The following is a 23,140-nucleotide window of genomic DNA, read 5'->3' as shown; positions in this document are numbered from 1 at the left end:
ATTAGATTCCTAGCGAAAAACCATTCGGGAAGGAGTGATTTTATTCAAGTTTTGGTGCGGTCCACTGTATTTAAAACGCCTCACCCATGGACACAATATTGTCCACTTTTCCCAGAGGGCTCACGACTTTGTTCTCGGGGCTGCCCCCAAAACACGTTGTATCCTTAATGAGTGAACCCCACATATAACCACCATAACTTCCTATGATTCTTCTGATGTGGGACAAGTTCAACCCCCACTGCGTATATAGTAGCCTACCAGCATAGTAGCCTGCTAACCACTAGTAGCTTGCCCAGGCCCTTAGGCCCCACCCACATCAGCGTTCGGCCATATACGCCCACCCACATGTGCAACAGTGACAGGGCATCACAATACCCCCCATCGAGGGCAGAGCCGTCCTCGGCTCTGATACCATATGAAACGCCTCACCCAATGACATAATATTATCCGCTTTGCCCAAAGGGCTCACAGCTTTGTTCTCGGGGTTGCCCCAAAATGCATTGTATCCTTAAGGTGCAAACCCTACATATAACCACCACAACTTCCTACGACTCTTCCGATGTAGGACAAGTTCAACCCCCACTGCATACAAAGTAGCCTGCCAACACAGTAGCATACCAACCACTGGTAGCTCGCCCAGGCCCTTAGGCCCCGCCCACATCAACGTCCACCCACATGTGCCCACCTACATGTGTAACAGTAATAAGGCGTCACAGTATCAAATCAACTCACAATTCATCTTCCATTTTTCAGCGATCCATGTGTATACATGTGCATGGGACCAGAAAGACTCCATAGCTAGGGTCGTGCCTCCCCACTGGATGCAATGGACGGTCCTGATCGTCCAAATGGATGACGGTTGGGGCCCACTGCTCATTGCAGCGTCCAACGGTGGAAACGAAAACAGATTTTCCATTTTTTTATAGGAGAAGCTCGGGTGAGCATGTGGTGACTCGTTCTTGATTTTTGGTGCACGGTCGGTGCACTTGTGCACTTTGCACACACCACTCAAGGTGGGGTCCACTATGTTGCGTGTGAGAAATATGCTCCATCCATCCATTTTGCCACCTCATTTAAGGGGTTAAGACCAAAATTGAAGTATATTTAGATATCAGGTAGGCCCCAGATTAGTGGTTTATGGGCTGATCTATCCGTTGGACCACTTCCACAAGGATCCAATGGCTGAAATTCGACATGTACGGTTAATTTATGGTCCTCAAGTCATATATAAAGTTTCGAGTCAAACGGATGGTAGGAACCCTATGATCTTGCATTCTGGACGACTTTCAGGCCTTTTTAACTTCAAACATTTAGTTTTTTCGGATCTTTGGCATGTAATTTCTTCGATCTCAGTCCCCTAAGATCCGTCCCTTGCCTTGGTGATTTCTGAGCGTTAAATCCATGCTTTCACTACCAAAAAATCGAGCAAAGGCTACGGACTATGAAAGTTTTTGGCTACGGATTAAATCTGTAGCAATAATACTACAAATTTAATCTGTAGCTAAAACCTAATTGATCTGTAGCTAAAACCTACATCCTCACCAGAACTTTATTAGATATTAATGGTGCTTAAGGGGCTCCATACGACCCATTGGAATATATGTATTTGATCTAAGCCGCCCATCAATTCTGATATATAATTTCAATGGATTAGCCCAAAAATTATGTAGATTAAAGGTCTAAGTGGACCATACCATAAGAAATAAAAAAATTAAATTTTTATTGTTAATATGTTGTGTAGTCTTCTTGCAGCTTCGATCTGACTCATTTTTTTTGCATCAACCCTTAAAATAATATTTTAAAATTAATGGAAGGACTGGATAAATAACATACATCATGGTGGGCCCCACGGTCTCAAAGGGCTGCCCGTCACGCGCCCCCCTCTAAAATCAAATTTTCGTTCGCCCTTTTCTCCCGCCCGCATACCTTATTTTTGCGTCCGCCCTTTTCTCCCTCTCTCCATCTCCTAGGCTCCCTCACCCTCCCTCTCTCTCTCTCTCTCTCTCTCTCTCTCTCTCTCTCTCAGCCTCTCCCTCGCCCTCTCTTGATCTCCCGCTCTCCCTCACCCTTCCCTGTCTCTCGGCCGCATTCCCCACTCTCTGTTTCCTAACCTCTCTCTCTCTCTCTAGCATTTTCAAAACCTTTTTTCACCGTAAGGAGAAGAAGAAGGAGAAGGAGAAGAAGGAGAAGGAGAAGGAGGAGAAGAAGAAGAACGGTTAGTCTCTCTCTCTCTCTCTTTCTCTCTCTCTCTCTCTCTCTCTGTTTCTGAAATCAGTTGCGTTTGGATGTGCCATTGAAATCTCTGTTTCTGTATCTTGTAATATTACTTGCCCAACATATATATCTTGCATGAGAAATTAAGTGCCTGTTCATCATTGAGAGTTAGAAATACGATCCGTAAGCAAATGCGCCCTTATTAATGTTGTGAAGGGTGGCAATGTAGTGTATGTAATGGATTGTCGGGTTTTCAGTTAGATATTTGGAAAGTCAGGTTTTGAATTGCAATGTAATTGTGTATTTATTCTTATGAGTCTGTGTTTGAAGTTTCTTTCTATTTTTAAGCTTGTTTTGGATTTTTGGATGTGGGTTGCAGGTGAAAATGAGGATAGATTTGGTTTATGGTGGAGGAAGTGTAGGATTGATGGGTTTGATCTCTCAAACAGTTTATGATGGAGCTTGCCATGTTCTTGGGTAAGAATCAAGCCTTGGAATTTTGTTATTTTTTCTATTTTTTCATTTCTTATTATCTTCCATAAATATAAAAGGTTAGTATTTTTGGGGCCTGATTGGTATTTTTGCTTTTGTATTTGTTTATCTGTCTACAGGGTTATTCCAACAACTGTGATGCCTCTTGAGGTATATATGATATCTTTCTTGGTATTGCTCCCTTGTTTGTAGCCTATTCAGAATTTCTTCATTTACCATGTTTCAGATGCTTTTGTAGATAAGGGAATTAGGGATTGTGTTTTGGTCTCTAGTAGTATTTGTAGGATGTGTTTGGATGCTAATTGAAAAGAATTGAAATATAACCCAATTCAATCCTAGCTCTACTATATTCCTGATGGGAGACAACCTGTCAAATTGAAAAATCAATCGTTTCATCTCCAACTTGAAATGCACGGAGTTGCAATTAGAGTCTTGATCATTATCAAGGATTAAAATGGTCTTCCACCCCCACTTTGTGATTCCTTATTCACCGAATTTGATTGTGAGAATTCAGTTCAATTGAGCATCCAAATGCACTCTTAAAGTGATTGTCTCCTATTGCAATGTGGAGTACCTAAAAGGAGGCCTATTTTCTGCAAAAATCAAATGAAGCTTCAGATTTGTTTGTTGATAGCCAGTGGATGTTTTGTTTTGTAAAATGTTGGGGAAATAAGAGATTGAGATTTATATATATATATATATATATATATATATATATATATATATATATATAGGTTATGGAAAAGGCAGGATGGATTAATCATTCTTCCCTTATCAATGCTGTCATGTGTGAACTACGTCGCTTCAATATTCTTACCCTTGTGATTGAATTGTGTTTAGTGTTGCAAGTTACCTCATTGCAAGCTTGATTTAGATTTGTGAAAAATCATTCTTGGATTTAAAATTTTAAAAATCTATTCTCAGTTGTATCTCAATGATATTTGACTCTCTCTCTCTTCTTTTTTTTTTTTTTTTTTAAAAAATGATTAAGGGGATCTATTTGATTTTTTATTTGCCTGGCCAATTGTGATGGTTCAGAAATTGTACATGTGTCATACATGTGGTGCAAAATGAACTATTCTAATAATTAGAAATCAGAATGATTGGATGATCCACTACAAGAAAACTGGCCTTTGCCGGCGGTCAAAACCGCTGGTAAAGACCCAGAAAACCGCGGGCAAATCCTTTGCCCGCGGTTAGTTAATAGCCGGTAAAGCCTCAGTCGGTAAAGGCTTTACCGGTGGTCAGGACCTTTACTGACAGTTGTGCTGGACGCCGCTAAATTATCAGTTTTTTGCTACACTACCAGACTATAGGTCAAAAGCTACGGATAAAATCCGTAGCTAAAGATGACTATCTCACAGTACGACCGTAGCCATGGGATCTCACCCCTTTAAATCTTGTTACGGTTTAAATCCGTAGCTATAGAGATCACGGCGACCTAAAATCCGTAGCAATAGAGAAAATCTTTCTTATCAAAAAGTATTAAAAAAAAAAGAAAAAAAGAAAAAGAAAAGGTGACCCACATGTATCCTAGTTTTTTTTTTAAAAATTATACACCAATCTAAGCAGCTAATACCTTGGTTAATGTCAATGATCTCCTCATTGCCAATGATTGCCATTGTTTCCAAGGGACTGGTTTCTTCTGTCGATCTTTGGTGAGCTGTGTAGCTGCCATTGAGGTTCACTCTACTTGCCTTCAAACAGGCTGTAAGAGATTCTCTACCTTGTAGAGTGTTAACTGGCTTGCAGCGGGTGAGAAATTGCGGGTATGCCTCCACCTTGTAGACAACTCAGAATTTGGAGTTCTTGTTGAGCTTCCTTGGGAGTTCACCTAATACACATTAGTTGATGAAATGGATCTCTTATCAGGAGAAGACCAATCCGAGTCTACGGAACAAAAATCCGCTGAACTCTCAGCATTATCATTTGATAATTCCAGTTCATTGATTTTTCCTACAACAAATCAAAGGTAAAATGAGAATTGGTTGATGCCAATTCAGATCCAGCAAAATTCAGCTAAAACCAAACAATAATTTAATCAAAACCAATTGAGAAATATTATGCATTCATCTGGCTGCAAGCAAGATCCAATCGAACTTGCTCTGCTTAAATGAAAGAACTAAAACAAGCTCAAATTGTTTGACCCAGAAAAGGTTCAGTTTCATAGTCTGCTGGACTGCCAAAGAAAGATGTTTGAGTGGAACAAATGGACCAACTTATTTTCAATTAGAACCAGCATCACCATCATCAAGGTTTACTACTCAAGGAGGTCTGCTACTCTGCTTAGGGTGAATCAGAATCCAAGTGGCCAATTCAAAAAACCAGCATCACCATGAAGGGCACTATCCCAACAGATTTGTTTCCATTTTTTACCGGTCGGTTAGTTGTAGGCGCAATCCTACTGCCATAGGATACGTCTCCATTGAAATATTTTAACCCTCAGCATAAGCTACCATGCGATACTTGGAATTTCTCCATCATTATAATTTTCACTGCCCATAAATTTAAAAAGAAAAAAAAAAGAGTCATCTGTCAGGTCTTGAGCAAGGGGAGTCAAGAGTTAGTTTTGTACCATTTAGAAAATGGTGGTGAGACTTTAGACATACACATGGCATGCTTGTATGGCAATCCAGACCATCCAAATCTATGGATGGAGCACAAGTGCATAATAAAAAATCTTCACTGAGAAGATAACATTAACCATCAGATTTGTCCTTCCAAATTTGGACCATTCACTTTTATTTTTAACCATCTATCCATATGATATACATTAATTGGATGGTTAGGATTGCTTGATCAGTGTGATTTAGAAATGTCTGATTTTAGAAATGCTCCATCAACAATGAGATCCACAATATGGATGGTGTGTATAGCTGTAAATCAATCTGATATGTAAGGTGGATGAGTCACTGCCAATTTTTAAATGGTGCCAAAAAAAAAAAAAAACAAATAGATGCAATAGCTCTATTGAATTTACCATTTTATCCTAGAAAGTGAATTGTCTATCAGTGGAAGGAGAGTAATATATATGAATTCCCTTTCTATTTTCAAATCAGGTGGAGAAAGAAAATGAAAAAAAGAAAAAAAAAGAAAAGAAAAGTTGGGAGAGAAAAGTACAGAAAGAGAAGAGGGAAGTCTAACAACATATATAGAAAATCTGCTACACAAGAAAGAAATGCATCCACAACAGTCCTTGAAAATTCTGATTCAAGCTAAATTGTTGGATGTAGCTCGATGAGGCTGTTACCTGGCTCTGGTTTCTGAACTCCTCTGTTTCTCATTGCCTCTCTCACTCTAGTCATTCCAAGAGGCAAGCCTCCACCAAATGCAGCTGCAGCATTTCCCATCTACAGATTAAAAAGAAAGAAATGAAAGAAAGAAAATGAAAAATAAAAGAAGAAGATCATAAATGCATAAAAGTGAAATTGGACTGTTTTTCAGCGACATGGCCCATCTGCATTGGGTCAAAATAAATGAATGGCCCAGATCTTGTACAAGTGCCCCTCGAGTAAGAAGATTGAAGGCTTGATTAACTTACTTAGCTATGAATGTTTAGTATTGGATCATTCCTCTACATCTAATGCAAAAGCATAACTTTCTTACCTCTTATCTTTTTCAACTGAGCTTCCACAGAAGCCTTCTTTGTGTTCTCCCACGATCCAATCGCCGACAGCTTCTTCTGGGCCTGTTTAAAAGAGTTCGCATGTTCAATACCCCGGCATTGAGGAATGATCAAATCACTTCAACTCAATATACAAAAACACAAACAGGAAAGGCTGGAGAAAAAACTCAATTCAACTCAATTTTTTTTCCCCTTCCTCAAAAGGCCATTGGCATTCAGATATTAACTTAGACATTTTGGCAATTGGTTAGTCCACCATGTGATATTAAGATACTCTACTTAGGCATCCTTGTGGCCCTCCATGTTTTGGATAGGCTTGATTTTGGTTTCTATGGAAAGTAAGAAAGAAGAACACCTACAATTCACGAATAACAATACAACACTAAGGAACATAATAGTTTCATAGTATAGTTCCCTATAATGTCTAAATAATTACCACCTAAAAAAATTGCTTACCATTGCTAGTGCATGCCCTGATAGATCATCCTCCTTGAGAATCCTCTAAAGTGTTGGATGGTCGTCGCCCAATCTAGGCCTCCATTGATCCTACAAAGGATGCCACAGACTGGGAATTGTTTCCCTTGAAATTTTCTCTTATTTTTCTCATTCCATATGCCCCAAATGACAACAAAGAAGACACCATGCCACTGACATCTTCGAGATTCCAATTGGTCGAAATCTTTTACTCGGACTACTTTGGAACATAAATCCCTAAAGAAACTGCTCAATTCAAGCAAGGTTGAGCTCACACGCTGAGGAAGTGTTGTTCGTATCGCCAACGGAAGTATTTGTTGCATCATAACATGACAATCATGGCTCTTGAGTCCTAAAATTTTGTGCTCTTTGAGATGCACACATCGTGAAATATTTGCTGCATAACCATCTGGAACTTTCACCCACTTCAAGACTTTGCAGAAATCATCCTTTTCACTCGATGACATAGAAAAGCATGTAGGTGGCAAATATATTTTATTTGATGAGAGCTGTCTCGGGTGTAATGTTTGTCTTATACCCATATCTTGCATGTCAAGACGTGCTTTCATACTATCTTTTGTTTTCCCTTCAATGTTCAACAATGTCCCAAGCACATTGTCACATACATTCTTTTTAATATGCATCACATCTAGATTGTGACGCAATAGATTATGCTCCCAATACGGTAAATCAAAGAAAATGCTCTTCTTTTTCCAGTTATATCTTTCTTCCTCATTGTCTTCTCGTCTTCTCTTATGCCCATGACTGCCTATGGTCTTCTTCCCAAAGGTGACATTAATTCCTTGTAACTGATCCAACACATCAGACCCAGATAGCGGAGTTGGCGCCTCACAAAATTCTTCCGTGCCATCAAAGGATCTGCTATCAGTTCTAAACTTATGATCAGGTTCCAAGAATCGACGATGACCCATATAACAAAACTTTCGACCATGCTTTAACCATTTAGATGAAGTGTCTTTATTGCAACAAGGACAAGCAAGGCGTCCTTTAGTGCTCCATCCAGACAAGTTTGCATATGCAGGGAAATCACTAATAGTCCACAACAATGCCGCACGCATTCGAAATATCTCATTGCTTGAGGCATCATAAGTGTTTGTGCCAATCTCCCACAATTCCTTCAACTCATCTATCAGAGGTTGCATATATACGTCAATGTTATTACCAGGTCCAGAAGGTCCAGGAATAAGCAAGGACAACATGAGATACGGTTGCTTCATGCACATCCATGGTGGTAGGTTATATGGTATCAGAACAACAGGTCATATGCTATGGGCAATACTCATTGTCTTGAATGGATTGAAACCATCAGCTACTAACCTGAGTCTAACATTGTGTCCGTCCGAAGAAAATGTCAGGTGGTCATGGTCAAAAGTTTTCCACATTGGGGAGTTAGCAGGATGCCTTAATATTCCATCGTTGGTGCAACTCTCGAAATGCCATTTCATAGAGGAAGTTGTTTTTGATGACATGAACAATCTCTGTAACCTTGGTTTCAAGGGAAAATGGCGTAATATCTTAGCCGGAATTTTTCGATCTTTTGCTAATGAAGAAGTTGCCTCGTCATCTGATTGATGTTCAACCGTTTTCCATCTACAAGCACCACATGTAGCACATGATTGCTCACCAGCGGCCTCCTTCCAGTACAACATACAATCATTGGGACAAGCATCAATTTTGTCATATTTCAAGCCCAAGTCCCCAATGATCTTCTTAGTTTCATAGAAAGACTTTGGTAAAGTTTCACCCTCGGGGAGTGCCTCCTTCAGCAGTTCAAGCAACGTGGTGAACGATTTGTCACTCCATCCACCGAGGCACTTCACATGGTATAGTCGAACAACGAAAGATAGCTTGGTGAACTTCTTGCACCCTGGGTACAATTCTCGATCGGCGTCTTCCACCAATTTGAAAAATTGTTGCGCTTCGGTATTAAGCCCCGGTGTAGTTCCATATTCTGCATCACTCTCTTGACCATCCAATGTATGTCCAAATGCATCTTTCAACAATCCGTGCATATCGTCGCATGGATCTGGATCATCACCTTCAACATTTGTAGTAGCAGGCATAAAAGAAGACGTAGCTTCTCCATGAAAACGCCAATGAGTGTAACTCGTATTAAATCCATCACACACAATATGATCGTATGCTTCTTGTCGAGACACCCAGTAGTTGTTGTTGCATTTCTTACATGGACATAGGATCCTCCTTCTATTGCTTGCATTTGCAAATGCAAAATCTAAGAATTTCACAGCTCCACTTAAGTATTTGTTGCTCACCCTAAACCATCCAATGAAATTGGAGGAGATGTCAAAAAAATGGATCTTAACCAATGGGCCATAACAACTAAAAGTTATTGAGGTACCTTGACATATGAATCCAACTCTTATCCATCACTATGTTCCTTAGCCACTTCGAAAGACAAGTTGGTGGAAATACAATGTGGGCCCGACAAAGCTTCCTACGAAAGATTAACTAGAATGACTCACTTGAAGATTCACTATTGTCAAAGATTTACTAGAATTGACTAAATCAGTCATCCAACCAAGATCGGATAGATTGTAATGTTTTCATGTTCCCATGTAAATGCCCACATCGAAATTTCAATAGCATCTCCACATGTCTCTTCAGATATGTTAATCTCGCATTTTATTCTTATGTCAAGTATCCGCACAATGTGAGGATATTTGACATTAAAAATCAATTATAAAGATGCAATGCAGAACGAGCATGAACATTTAAATTAAGGAACCAAAAGCATTCTAATCTATCCAACCTTAAATGGTCATAACAGCAGTTCTCACCTTCCAGGGACCATCGCTCAATTAAATCCTAAATTAGTTACCCATCCAAGGTTGGATAGATTGTAATACTTTCATATTCCCATTTAAACGTCCACGCCGAAAATTCGACAGCATCTCCCCATGCCTCTCCAGATAAGTTGATCTTACGTTACATTCCGATGCCAAATATTTAAAGCAATGTAAAGATATTTGGCATTGGATACGGAACGGAAGAAACATATCCAAAGAGAAACGAGGAGATGGACCGCAGATCAGGCATGAACATTTAAATAGATTATATGAAAGCATACTATCCATCTAACCTTGAACTGTCCAAAATGGGACAATTTGAGCAATTTCTATGCCACCAAAAACACACCATATCTATGTATGGCCACATAGAAATCCTCAAACGGGTAACTAATTATCTAACTTACAAATCACAATCACAAGTCACAATTATAAATTAACAAGTCACAATAATAATTTAAGAAAAAAAATGTAATACATATAAAGCATACCGCCCAAATTTGTATTTTCCTATTGTGACTCACATGAGCACTGGATTTGCATAAATTTTCCTATTGTGACTCACATGAGCACTCACATATTTCACATGCAATTGTTTCTAGATAATGGTCAAGCTTTCTAGAACTCCATAAATACAACACCTCTTTTGTAGTGTAATTTGAATGTACTGTTATACACATTATACAGAAACATTTTAAAGACTATCTAACTTAAAATATCAATGAGCAAGCAAAATCACCTGCAAACACATCTTTACACAGCACAAGTGCCAACCTGGCAAGTGCGTGGGATATCCAACAATGCATAAGGTGATCCCCACCATGCAGATGAATGCATACAACATAAGGATTGTATGGCTAAAAATACACTTGCCAAAGTGCCCATTCAACGTATAATTGTGGACCAATATGAATGCACCATACTGAATCCTAATTTTTTAGCACACGTGCTGCACATAAAGGTGCATCTGGAGAGGGGTGAGCATAGTAGCATCACCAAAACTCAGTAAACATAATATTAAAAACAAAAAAATATGAAGCTAATGAACAAGACCCTGCCCTATATCGGTTAAAAAGACACATTTTCCTCATGACGTTAACAGGTAACATAATGAGGAGAAATGAATGGCACTTAATACAAATCATATTTATTAATCTGTAACAAATCACTAAATTGATCAAAATCCCAATTGAATCAGTGCTGCAATTTTTATTTCAACAGAAAAGGACACAAAGTTTCCAACCAATTACAATGGGTCATGAATTCATCAATTGAAGTAAACCATAAAATTAATCCAGCAAATGTAAGGCAGATACCATTGATAGAGGCAAGTTCATTGGTTAAGATGGGATTTTGTAACTAATTCATGGAAATAGGTAGGTATTTAACAATGCATACAAAGATGACACAGTCACATATCACTTAATCAATTTCAATGACCTCAACAAGCCCATATCGTCCAAACGTAGAAAAAAATAATAAAGAAAAAGAAAAGGGAATCAGGCTATCCAAAACACATACCCTGTTCTGCAATCAAGTCATCCACCACCTTAGCTATCTATTTTTTAAAACACAGCATAAACCAAATGTCAGCAGCAGCCAAAAGGTAAAAGAAGTGTTGACTAAAAGCCCGTAACATTTAATGTCTTTTTTTTCCCCGAACCTTATTAAAATGCTCATACTGCCTGTTTCCAAGCCCAAAAACACCATATTTGAGGTTCTGAAGCCAGTTTCCCCTCTCATTCCCCTGAAAAAACCCAGATTTCAAAATCAACCAAACCAACAACAGAAATAATCAGTGTCTAATATCAAAAATATCCAAAGCATCCCGAAACAAAGATGATCAGACTGGAGGGGGAAGTTGATTTTATTTTTTTTTAATTTTCCAATGGGATCTCTGTTCATTCATATGAATACCTTCATTTGAATTCCCTAATCTGATGTTGTGTGATTGAAATACAATTGTCTTGATATCTATAAAGTTCATAGCTTACACTGCATGCTTCTTAAAGTTCAATGGTTGTGTATACATGCATTAGAGAGCGGTGAGACAATGCTTGTTGGTTTGCAAGCGATTAGTATACTGATTGGTAGCAGGTAGTTGAGATGTCTACCTCCTATGGCCCATTGACCGCCCATTAGTGGACCACTTATCTGTACGATGACATGTTCATCATCATCATCATCTAAGCTGTGTCCCAACTACTTGAGGTTGGCTACATGAATCCTGTTCTCTCATTCCACCTTGCAATGTCAGGATTGTCAGGTTCACAACAAAAGGCTGTAACCCATTGAATCATATCCATATCTAGGTATCATAGAATCTAACATCAGCTGAAACCAGCACTAGGCAATGATGGTAGTTTGGGAAATGTGTAGGAGGAATTTTGACATTCCATAGTCTTACAATCACTATATCTAATGCAAATTCGGCACAGCACGTTCAGCAAACATTGACAAGGAATTCAAAAGACCCAAATGAAAATTTCCTCATTTTCTTTGCTCTGGTGTTCTTGATGACCATTTTGTGCTTGTGTTCAATGCCCAAGCTACATAACAATCAATCTGCTTTGTGAGAAAAAACTTTCAATTTGGCTAGAAAATCATTTGTCAGTACCATAAAATAATCATCATACAAACATATGAAAGGAATCTACAATGGAAATAGCTAACACAATTCAACACAGACCACAGTGGACCAACATTGCAATTGAATTTGGAAAAAACCCAAAAGGGATTTTCCATGTTTTCTTTGGTTTGGTGTTCTTGATGACTGCATTGTGCTCATGTTCAGTACCTGAGCTACATAACCAATCTGACTTGTGAGGAAAGCTTTCAGATTTAGCTAGAAAACCATTAGTTAGTACCATAAAACAATCTTCATATGAACGTATGATTCAGAATCTACAATCGCAATATCTCACACAATCTGATACAGAGACCACGGTCAACCAACATTGACATGGAAATCAGAAAAACCCAAAGGAGATTTTCCTCATTTTCTTTAGCTTGGTGTTCTTGATTACCTTATTGTGCCTGTGTTCTATGCCTAAGCTACATAGCTACCACTCTTTTTTGTGAAAAAAAGGCTTTCAGATTTGGCTAGAAAACCATTTGTCAGTACCATAAAACAATCATCATATGAACATATGAAACAGAATCTACTAAGGCAATATCTAAAACAATTCGACACAGCAAAGTCAACAGATACTGACATGGAATATGGAAAAACCCAAATGAGATTTCCTAATTTTCTTCGCTTTGGTGTTCTTGATTACCTTATTGTGCTTGTCTTCAATGCCTGCGCTACATAGTAACTGATCTGTTTGTTTGTTTGTTTGTTTGTTTGTTTGTTTTTTGAAAAGCTTCCAGATTTGGCTAGAAAACCATTTGTCAGTACCATAGAATAATCTTCACATGAATGCATGAAATGGAATCTACAATCGCAATAGCTAACACAATTTAACAGAGCACAGTCGATAGACTGATATGGAATTTGGAAAAAAAAATGAAAATTTCCTGATTTTCTGCTTTCGTATTCTTGATCACCATATTGTGCTCGTGTTGAATGCCCGAGCTACATAGTAACCTATCTGTGTTATGAGAAAGCATTCAGATTGAGCTAGAAAACTGTTTGTCAATACCATAGAACAATCTTCATATGAACATATGAAACGAAATCTAAATTTAACAAACCAACAACATCATAATTGCAAATTTGAAATTTTGAGTAAATCTAATTATTGAAACTAAATCAAATAGGATGGAGACTCCTATATAGCAATTAAGAGAGGAGAAACGGAACCTGAGATTCAAATCTTAGCTTGCTGATGCACCAGCTTCACCTTCTCTCTCAGGAACTGCCGTATATGTTCACGTTTCCAGTTGTCAATTCTGCAAAATCAAATACAGAAACCCTCAGTGCACAGAAAATAGCCTCAAGTTGGAAATCGCATCATGAAAACGCATCTACAGAAGATCCAGTGCAGAAAATAGAAAAATTAGGGCAGAGATGGGAAAATCACCTGCTTATGATGGAATCGAAGGAAGATCGAGATCTCACAGAAAGCGAGCGAAAGAGATCTAGGGTTTTTTTTTGTTTTTTACCAACTCCTCCGATCTCCGCCGTGGAGATGAAGGAACACTTGAAACTTCAAAGAGTGAGAGGACAGCGAGCGGAGAGGGAGAGGGAGAGGGAGAGGGAGAGGGAGAGCGCGCAAGAGGGAGTGGGCCGGAGAGGCAGAGAGAAGGAGGGAGATGGAGAGGGAGAGCACGCGAGAGTGAGAGGGAGAGGGAGAAGGAGAGCGTGTGATAGGGAGAGGGAGAGGGAAGGAGAGCGAGATGCAGTGGAGAGGGAGAGGCAGGGAGAGGGAGATACGGCGCAAGGGAGAGGCAGAGAAAGAGGGAGATACGGCTTTAGGGTTTTTTTTTAATAGCAAGGGACCCTTTACCCGCAGCTGTTAAAACGGGCTGCGGGCAAAGGGTAAGCCCATCAGTCGGCTAAACCGTATTTTGTTGTAGTGATCCTAACCTCTGACTGATGGACATTTATTTGTTGAATTTGGACTATTGACTATTTTTCATTCTAGTCATCCATTAGATGCCCACCAGTCAGGCAGTTAGGACATCATTTCACTGTAAGTTTCAATTTGCGACCCATTCAAAGTGGGCCCCACAAAATGGATGTTTATGCATGACAGATGTACAATTTCGAGTGCTTGTGCATGAACCATCACATTCGGCCGTAACTATCAAGATTTTTCTCTATGAAAAATGCAATAACCCAACCTATTTTCTTCATTAACCAGCAATGTTACAACCATCCTTGGTCTCCAAGACCAAGAAGCTCTTATCCAAAGAGATCCTTTTGCAAGCACAAAGAAATAGTGGATTTTTTTTTCTCCTTTAAAAAAAAAAAAAAAAAAAATGTTGTTGTTGAGAAATCAAAGGATTTCTTGTGGGCCATACCCACCCAAAAAACCTCCAAATCCATGTGGTAGGCCACGTGATGGTTGGATCAGCCTCATCTTGTGGGTTTCCCATTTTCATGGTGGGGTGCATGTTAGGATGGATGACGTACATGCACCATGTTGGACCCATGTGTCTTCAACTAGTTACCTGTGAGAGAGTGGTAAAATGGTCAATTTCTCAAAGACAACAGTGATAATAGACTGTGTGCAGGAGTCCGCAAGGAATTTGTTAGGCAGAGGCCTGCCATAATCCAAACCAGAGGCGAGGTGTTTACAATTATATCTCATAGTATATATATATATATATCAAGCCCACACGTGTGCAATAAAGCTCATGTACACACCAAACGTATGTCAGAATGGAATGATAGATCCAACAACCAATCCATCCATTAGAATCCAGAATCAGGTTAACCCACTGGTCACGTGGGCCACAGATTGCAAAACAAATGTATGGCTTTGAAAATCTTGGCTGAAGTTTACTAACCCATCAACCTGTTTCTAATATTGGGGGCCCACATGCTGACTGGATCAGATTTTATTTTTGGGTAAATAGTAGAAGGTAGGACCAACCTGGTGGAGGGATTAGATCTCACACGTACGGAAAACAGTTTCTGACGTGCACGAACGGAAAGCCGAAATGGCCCGACAAGCTGATGCTTTTATCGCTATTCCTGGTAAGTTTCCAGCAAGCTGATGAAGCACGGCCCGTCTCAAGACTCAGATGAGTCCCAGTGGTCGGCTTTTGTTTCAAATAGACATTTAATTAGAGCAGCTAGTCTTCTAGCTTTGTCAATGTAGAAGTTAATAGATCCATCTAATTCATTTTGACAGTTTGGAGAAAGAAATACTTGACCGCTGTCTTGATGTTTTCTTGAAGGGGAATAAGGACGGGCTGAAGGTAGCAATCTCTCTCAAAAAATAAATAAATAAATAAATAAAATAAAATAAAATACTCACTCAACAGTTTTATTTCTAGCTCACTTTGCTTTTAACATCTTTTCCTGATAGAACATTTTTTTTACCAGTCCTGAGTGAACAGGTCTTTCCCATTTCTGTCCAATAGAGATTTTCTAAACCAAATGCAACCCTGCACCAGACGTGGCCACTTGACATATGCGTGGGACATCCTTGTTGTATACAGATGGATCCCAATGAGTAGATGATCTGGCCCAAAATCAGGTGGCCTACTCAACAGGCGAGCTACATGTTTACGTTAAATGTGTACTGTTGGCAAATTTTTGAAGTGTCATTGGTTTTGCACGTGTGGCCCATCTGATGAGTTGATTGGCCTTAGTTTTAGGCAAAGTCACCTATATGCTGGGGCCCACCTTATACATGGTTACTTCGGATGTTCATACACCTTCCACGTCAGCAAATCCTGCTGCTTGCAGAGGTTGTTTTGGGCTCTAGCAAAACCGCCCATGCTTACTTTCGAAAATTGTGCACAACGCAGCTGAAGCAAGTCTTCAAACCCCGTCTCAAGCGAGTCACTACTCGAACTCAAGACCAAACAAGTCGGTCTAAGTCGCTGAGTCCTATAACCATGCCCCAAAACTGAAGTCATGATCGTTTAAGGCTCCACATGAAGAAACACGTGAAATTGCATTTACGGATTGGTCATCATCATGATTGATGGTGAACCCACGTTTTTATTGGGTAACATCTGTCATATGTAATGATCAATTCAAATTTGATTGAGAATCCAGATACACCCTTCTTGCATATGCTTTTCCAGCCACTGAAACATTCGCTCATGTCAGAAAGCCATTCCATGTAGTGACAAACCCAGACACCGTGACCACATTTTTGTACTCTTTATAAAAGAATTTAGAAACAGTCCCAGGACTAACTCTAAAGCTCATTGTAAAATGCAAGCCATTGATTGTATCTAATTGTGGTGCTTAAAGTCTAACTTCCTAAACAAAACATGCAAATTATAACCTATGATTTTAGCATTGCAGGTTGCTAGTAAGAATGGCTTCACTGCATTTCAGATGGACATAAAGGTCAAGACAAATCAAATCAACAGAACTCAGTTTCTTCAGGAGATGCTTTGTTTCTTGTGCATTGGAAAGACAGGTTTTTGAATATAAAGTTTTTTGTCATTTGCCTATTATGCTATGATGTAAGGCCTGTATCATAGTCCGTACCATTCCCTAGGCTTCTGCGGTCCTCCCGGTCGAATTCCAGCAACCCTCGACCTGTATCTAACGTTTGCGGGCGATCCTAAACCGAGTCCTGCATACCGATGTCGGTTCGACCCGAAATTTGTATCTTAGCGACTGCGCCGTCACCGCAACTCGTGCACCGATCCGATACCCAGGTTAGGAGTTGTGGGCCCGCGTCCATTTCGAGAAAAACGCCACGCGTTGCGAATTTCGAGGGAATCTTTACAACATATCCCATCAATCAATCAATCAATCAATCAAGTCAAGTAACACCCATCCCTCCTTTTTCCACAAGTCAACACTTTCTTCCCCTACCCATCCCTCTTTTTCCAAATTTCAAACTAAACCTTACCTCTCCATCTCCTTTCCTTACAACAACCACTCCATCCATCCCTTTCATCAATTATTTCTATATCTCTCTCTCATTTCTATCTTTACTCTCCAATTCCATGAGAGCTCCAACACCTAAGCTCTCTCCCAAATACTAAGTGTGGCCCACCTTCTCATCTCCCATCTCAACTTTCCAATCACCATCAACCTCCATCAAAAGTGAAGGCAAGGAGCATAGGAGTCTAAGGGATAAAGGAGGAGTACAATAGGTGGGTGATCCATCATCAATTTCAATTTCTAAGGGCCTACCTATTATGAGACCCACTTGTTATATGCATTGTATTTGGGAGGGCCAATAGTGGCGGAGTCCCACCCCTTCACGTGTCCTCTTCTCTCTCTCTCTAGAATGAAGTGAGCCCTACCAAATTGTGTTAAATCTACTCCATCCATCAGATGGTGTGACCCACCACATTCCAGGAGAGATCTGTTGTCCACTGTTGGGACGGTGGGAAGTCCCACATGCTAGACTGAAATATATATAATATACTTATATTATATTAATATATATATATATACATGCATGGTGGGCCACGTCCATATGGGACCCACCATGATGCCTGTGTTGTATCCAAACTGTCCGGTGTCTAGGGACATTAGACGTGGCCCCATAATGAAGTAAGGACTGACGTGGGTGTGTGGCTAACAGTGAGGTGTGAACTGACGTGGGTGTGTGGCTAACAGTGATGTGTGGACTGCTCATACAAGCCCCACCTTGATGTATGAATCCAATCCACATCGTCCATCCTATTCCTCAACCCATTTTAGGAATTGGGCCGAAAAATGAAGTTAATCCGATAATCAAGCGGGCCATACCATAGAAAACAGTGATTTGGCTATTAAAAGCTGTTAGGACCCACATTGATGTTGTTATACACCAAAACATACTGGATATTGGGCTCGTTTAGTCCATCATGAGCCATAAAACCCAACCAGTGGGTTAGATCTTCCAGATGCGGGCCTCACCTACAAAAAACCCTAAGTAAATAAAATAAAAATAGAAAACAGCAACGCTGCTACTGCTGCGTCCAGAGGACGCGGCAGCAATGTCCTGTTACGTTAGAGGTGGGCTAGGGCCCACAGCCGTAGGCCCCACCGTGGTGTGTGTAGAGCATCAACACCGTGCATTGTTGGGCCCCTTCCAGTGGTGGGCCACCCCAAGAAAATCAGCCGTATGTGGAACTCAGGTGGCCCACATCACAGGAAACAGTGGGAATGAACGTCTGCCATTGAAACAGGGTCACAAAAGTTTTGGATCTTTATGAAACTTGTTTTCCTCCTCATCCGGGTCTTTGTGACCTTATTAACAGATTGGGTGGAAGATTAAGATTATGGTGGGCCCCACATGAGACCCACTCACATTATGTTTCACCCATAGTCCCCACGCATGGGGATGGGACGGCTGGTGTACCTCACTCCAGCTACCTAGCTGTTGTAGTGGCGTCACCAAGTTATGTGGGTCCCACCTATTTCACCCACGTCGTCCATCTAATTGGTGGGTCACACGTATGTGAACCCCACCATGAGATAAGTGTTATATCCCTACTGTCCATCTATTAGGCGCAGTGGCCAGTTAACCCACCCAGCAGCAATAACTGCTATATTTGGTTAGCAATTTTGTGGGCCCACTGATGCATGTGTTGCATCCAAACCAACCATACCATTTGGCGAAAGATGTAGATTGATGTCTTTGGTGGGCCACGTATGTGGACCCCACCCTAATGTATATGGTTCACTCAATCATCCATCCATTTGGTGAGTTAATCCTAAGGTTTGGGAAGAAAAATAAGACAGATCTAGTATCAAGTGGACCACACTACAGAAAGTAGTGAAGGTGATCGTCTACCATAGAAACCTCTTTGTGTTACAGAAGTTTTGAATCTATATAATATTTTTTTTCCCTCTTTGTTCAGGTCCTTGTGACCTTATGAATAGTTTGGATGGGAAATAAATACTACGGTGGGCCCTCTAAATTTTTAGTTGTGGGAATCAATATCACCACTACCATTTGTGGTATGGTCTAGATGATCCTTTGGATATAATTCATTTTATCTCTTTTTATACATATGTGCTCTATAACGATCTTTAACAATGGATGAATGCCCTATTGGAATCGGCCCATTTGATTCGGCTCATTTGATCGGCCCATTTGATTTATATGAGGCCCAATGAGACGTATATGAGGCCTTTGTGTGGGCTGACTGTGATGTATATGAGGCCCATTACGATGTGAGATTCCACCATGATGCATGTAATGATGTTTTGGCGGCCGTGCCTTGGGAGCAATGATGGTTTGACGTCTACATTATAAGAATAATGATGGTTAAATGTCCACATTGTAACTCACCCTAGGACCCATTGATAGGCCCATATTTGTAGTGCGTAGGCCGTCTAAGCCCTTATTCGTTATGAACCGGATCCATCACCACATAACATGCTTAGTATAGTTCCATGATTCATGCCTATATGCATAATATGTATGCTTGATATGAGGAATGACTGATCATAGCATATGCCTTCTGGTAGATTGTTTACGAGCTCCTTGATAGGCAGAGTTGCCCTTCATGAGTGTGCGGTATGCATAGGATTGTTGCATGACTGGCAGTGTGATTCATGCACATCGCATTTGTATGATATGATTTCTATATGCCCTAGCAACATCAGGGCTATGACCTCCACAGGCACATCGTGGATGGTAGGTTTGAACATTGAAAATATTGTTACTGAGCATTGGGGCGACATAGATGTCCCTGGGTGAAAATTCCTAAACCCGATGGTACCAGAGGATGACTCCAACAATGAGACCGAGTGGATATATGAGCGCACGAGGGCCAAACACCAGGAGGCTGCGTCTCCCACTGTGTTGAGGTTGGTTGGAAAGGGGTGTGGCCTTACTCGCTCGAGGGTAGGGGGCATTACTAGGCTGAGTTTGACCAGCTCATGAATAGATCTATTATCAACGTACTGGATAGATATTGACAGACTATTGGCCAGGTAGATAGTGAGGTTTCTTACGCTCACTTGGACTGTGCACCTGGGAAAGGGGTAGTGTCATTTGGAGTGTACTAAACCCCAGTGATTATCCAGAATGGGAACTGTACTAATATTTAATGCTCTAGTAATGAGCTGTATTGATGTGTGGATTTGGATGAGGATTGGCATGCTTGAGTTGCATCTCGCATCGCATGGTCTTGATATGGCCAATAACATTCATATCTTGTACCTCATAGCGTTGGTACAACTGATTGCATTCATGTATCCATCAGCATGATTCCGCATTACTCTGACCTTACATTCTGAGCACGCTCATATTACGCACACACTTACATCGCCTTCTAAGCTTTCTATAAGCTTATGCATGATCAATGCATGCAGGTGACGCCAGGACGCAGCTGTCGCTTCACCGCAGTTGGAGTGTGCATTACAGCTTCAAGAGTTTCTATTATTATCATTATCTTGTATTTCCCTTCATATGCATTGTACTCAAAGTTTTTTATCATAGTGGATTTTGTGATGGTGTTCTTGTGGTTATTATTTGTGGGTTATGCTTATGGTTATGCTTATACTGAATCAAAATCATGTTTGAAATTCTCCTTGTAGAATCTTAAGATCGGAACCTGACATATGGGTGCCGGGAGCCGAGAATGGGGTACTATAGAGGCTGTCAGCGTCGGATTCTGCATTCGAGAATTTTGTGAGCCCGGTTTCCGAGTTTAGGGCGTGACAGAAGTTAGTATCAGATTATAACTTAGGAATAACCGAGAACAACATCACATGTTTGCTATGAGTTTAGGACGATTAGGTTCCGAGTGCGTAACCTTCCGATTGAGTTCCCTAACATGCGATTCTCAAGGTTGATTGGCGTCCTTATTCTTTCTATAGTACATGCCGCCCAGGGGAGCGACCCGAGTGAACCCCACTCCACCACCTGAGGCTCTAGCTTTACCACCTGCGACTCTCGCTCCACCCCCAGAGATCCCTGCTCCTCATCCTGAGGATGTCGTTCCTCCACTTGAGACTAGTGCAGATCCGACCATACCTGTGAGTGCCTCTCAGTTACAGCAGATGTTGTAGGCTGTGATGGCTACAGTTCAGGGATAGGGCAGGCACCATATTGTTTCAATAGCCCAAGCAGAGCAGGAGCATGCGAGTGCCCTTCTTCGAAAGTTCAAACAGCTCGATCCTCTTCGTTTCCAGAGCGAACCAGATCTGACAGCAGCCGAGAGGTGGCACTCCGATGTGGAGAAGTTTTTTGATACTATGGCATGTACGACTCAGGAGTGGGTCCGGTTGGCAGTATTTATTCTCCAGGGCGAGGCTGAGCACTGGTGGACCTCCATTACCCATGTTGAAGGGCCCGACTTTGTCTGGACATGGGAGGATTTCGTAGACCGATTCGAGCAGCAATACTTCCCCGACTGCATTCGTCGTCAGAGAGCATTAGAGTTCGAGACTCTGGTGCAGGGGGACATGTCCGTGGCACAGTATGCGGCTCGTTTTGTGGCATTATCGAGGTTTGCACCGTATTTGGTTAGTGACGAGAGGCAAAAGGCCCGCTATTTTGAGAAATGCTTACGTTACGGTCTTCGAGACCTTGTTATTGGGCATGAACTCCCGACTTTCCAAGCAGTAGTACGGAGGACCCAGAGTTACGAGAGTGAGTGAGCCGGCTCACAGAGCGATTGAGATCAGAGGAGAGGTCAAAAGAGGCAGCCCCCTCCAGTAGCTCCCAGCAGCATCGATGGCCACAGAGGCACAGGATCTACCCATCTGCTAGAGCACCAGCAGTACCGATGACACCTCCAGCACCACCCCAGTATCCTTTTACATGGACTTGTTATGGATGTAGTGGGACAGGGCACCGCGTGTATGAGTGCCCCTGCCCTCATCTGCAGCAGTCGAGAGGGCCACAGTAGCCTTCAGCGTAGCAACGACTATAACAGCCTCTAGCGTAGCAGCGGCCATAGCATCAACGACCCCATCAGCAGCAGAGACAACAGTATAAGCCGCGGCAGAGGTAGCAGCACCACCAGGGACCTCAAAGGGGACAGGCACCTCCCCAGCCAGTTCAGGTTAGGTTCTACGCGGCTCGACAGGACCAGTAGACCTCCGGAGGAGTCATTGAGGGTATGCTTCCAGTCTCTGTATGCATCGCCCAAGTATTATTTGATTTCAGTGCTTCATACTCATTCATATCTAAGGATTTTTACCGATAGATTAGATTGCCGACAGAGTCTACCATTGAGGGGTTGACAGTATCGATGTCCTTAGGGAAGACTATAGTATTAAGCCGCTTCTGTTTGTCCTGCCCAGTGTTAGTAGGAGAGATTTTCTTGCCCGTCGACTTGTACATGTTGCCCATGTCAAATTTTGACATTATCTTGGGCATGGATTGGCTTGCCGAGTATCACGTCATCTTGGACTATTCCGTGAGGACAGTCACGTTCTGCATATCAGGCTTGCCATAGTTTAGGTTTGTTGCCGAACCCAAAGGGGAGCCATTGTCTTACTTGATGTCTTGCTTCATTGAGGAGCCTGTTGCCGCTTGTATTGATCAGTTGCCGATTGTCTGTGATTTCCCCGACATGTTCCAGGAAATTTTGGGATTGCCATCGCGCCGTCATATTGAGTTCCAGATCAATCTTATGCCTGGTACCACACCTATTTCAAAGGTCCCGTACCATATGGCACCGATGGAGTTATGTGAGCTGTAGCGACAATTAGACAAGTTGAGTGAGTTGGGATTCATCCATCTAAGCAGTTCTCCATAGGGAGCACCGATACTCTTCGTCAGGAAGAAGGATGGCTCATTGAGCCTCTACGTGGATTACCGCGAGCTCAACTGGGTCACGATCAAGAACAAGTACCCACTCCCAAGGATAGATGATTTATTTGATCAGCTGCAAGGTGCATAGTTCTTTTCGAAGATTGACCTACGTTCTGGTTATCATCAGATTCAGGTCAAAGAGGAGGATATCC

The 23,140-nt window shown here is 41.3% G+C and overlaps 1 protein-coding gene across 1 annotated transcript; it reads left to right on the top strand.

The window, feature by feature from the left end:
- Positions 1–15,243: 15,243 nt before the first annotated feature.
- Positions 15,244–21,826, top strand: LOC131224967 (uncharacterized). The gene is made up of 3 exons (XM_058220403.1): positions 15,244–15,280; positions 16,601–16,685; positions 21,268–21,826. Exons 1-3 carry the CDS (start codon positions 15,244–15,246, stop codon positions 21,824–21,826), a joined length of 681 nt encoding a protein of 226 aa, XP_058076386.1.
- Positions 21,827–23,140: the final 1,314 nt, after the last annotated feature.

The sequence above is a fragment of the Magnolia sinica genome, chromosome 14 (assembly GCF_029962835.1).
Source record: "Magnolia sinica isolate HGM2019 chromosome 14, MsV1, whole genome shotgun sequence".
NCBI lineage: Eukaryota > Viridiplantae > Streptophyta > Magnoliopsida > Magnoliales > Magnoliaceae > Magnolia > Magnolia sinica.
This window is presented reverse-complemented; position numbering and strand designations above follow the sequence as displayed.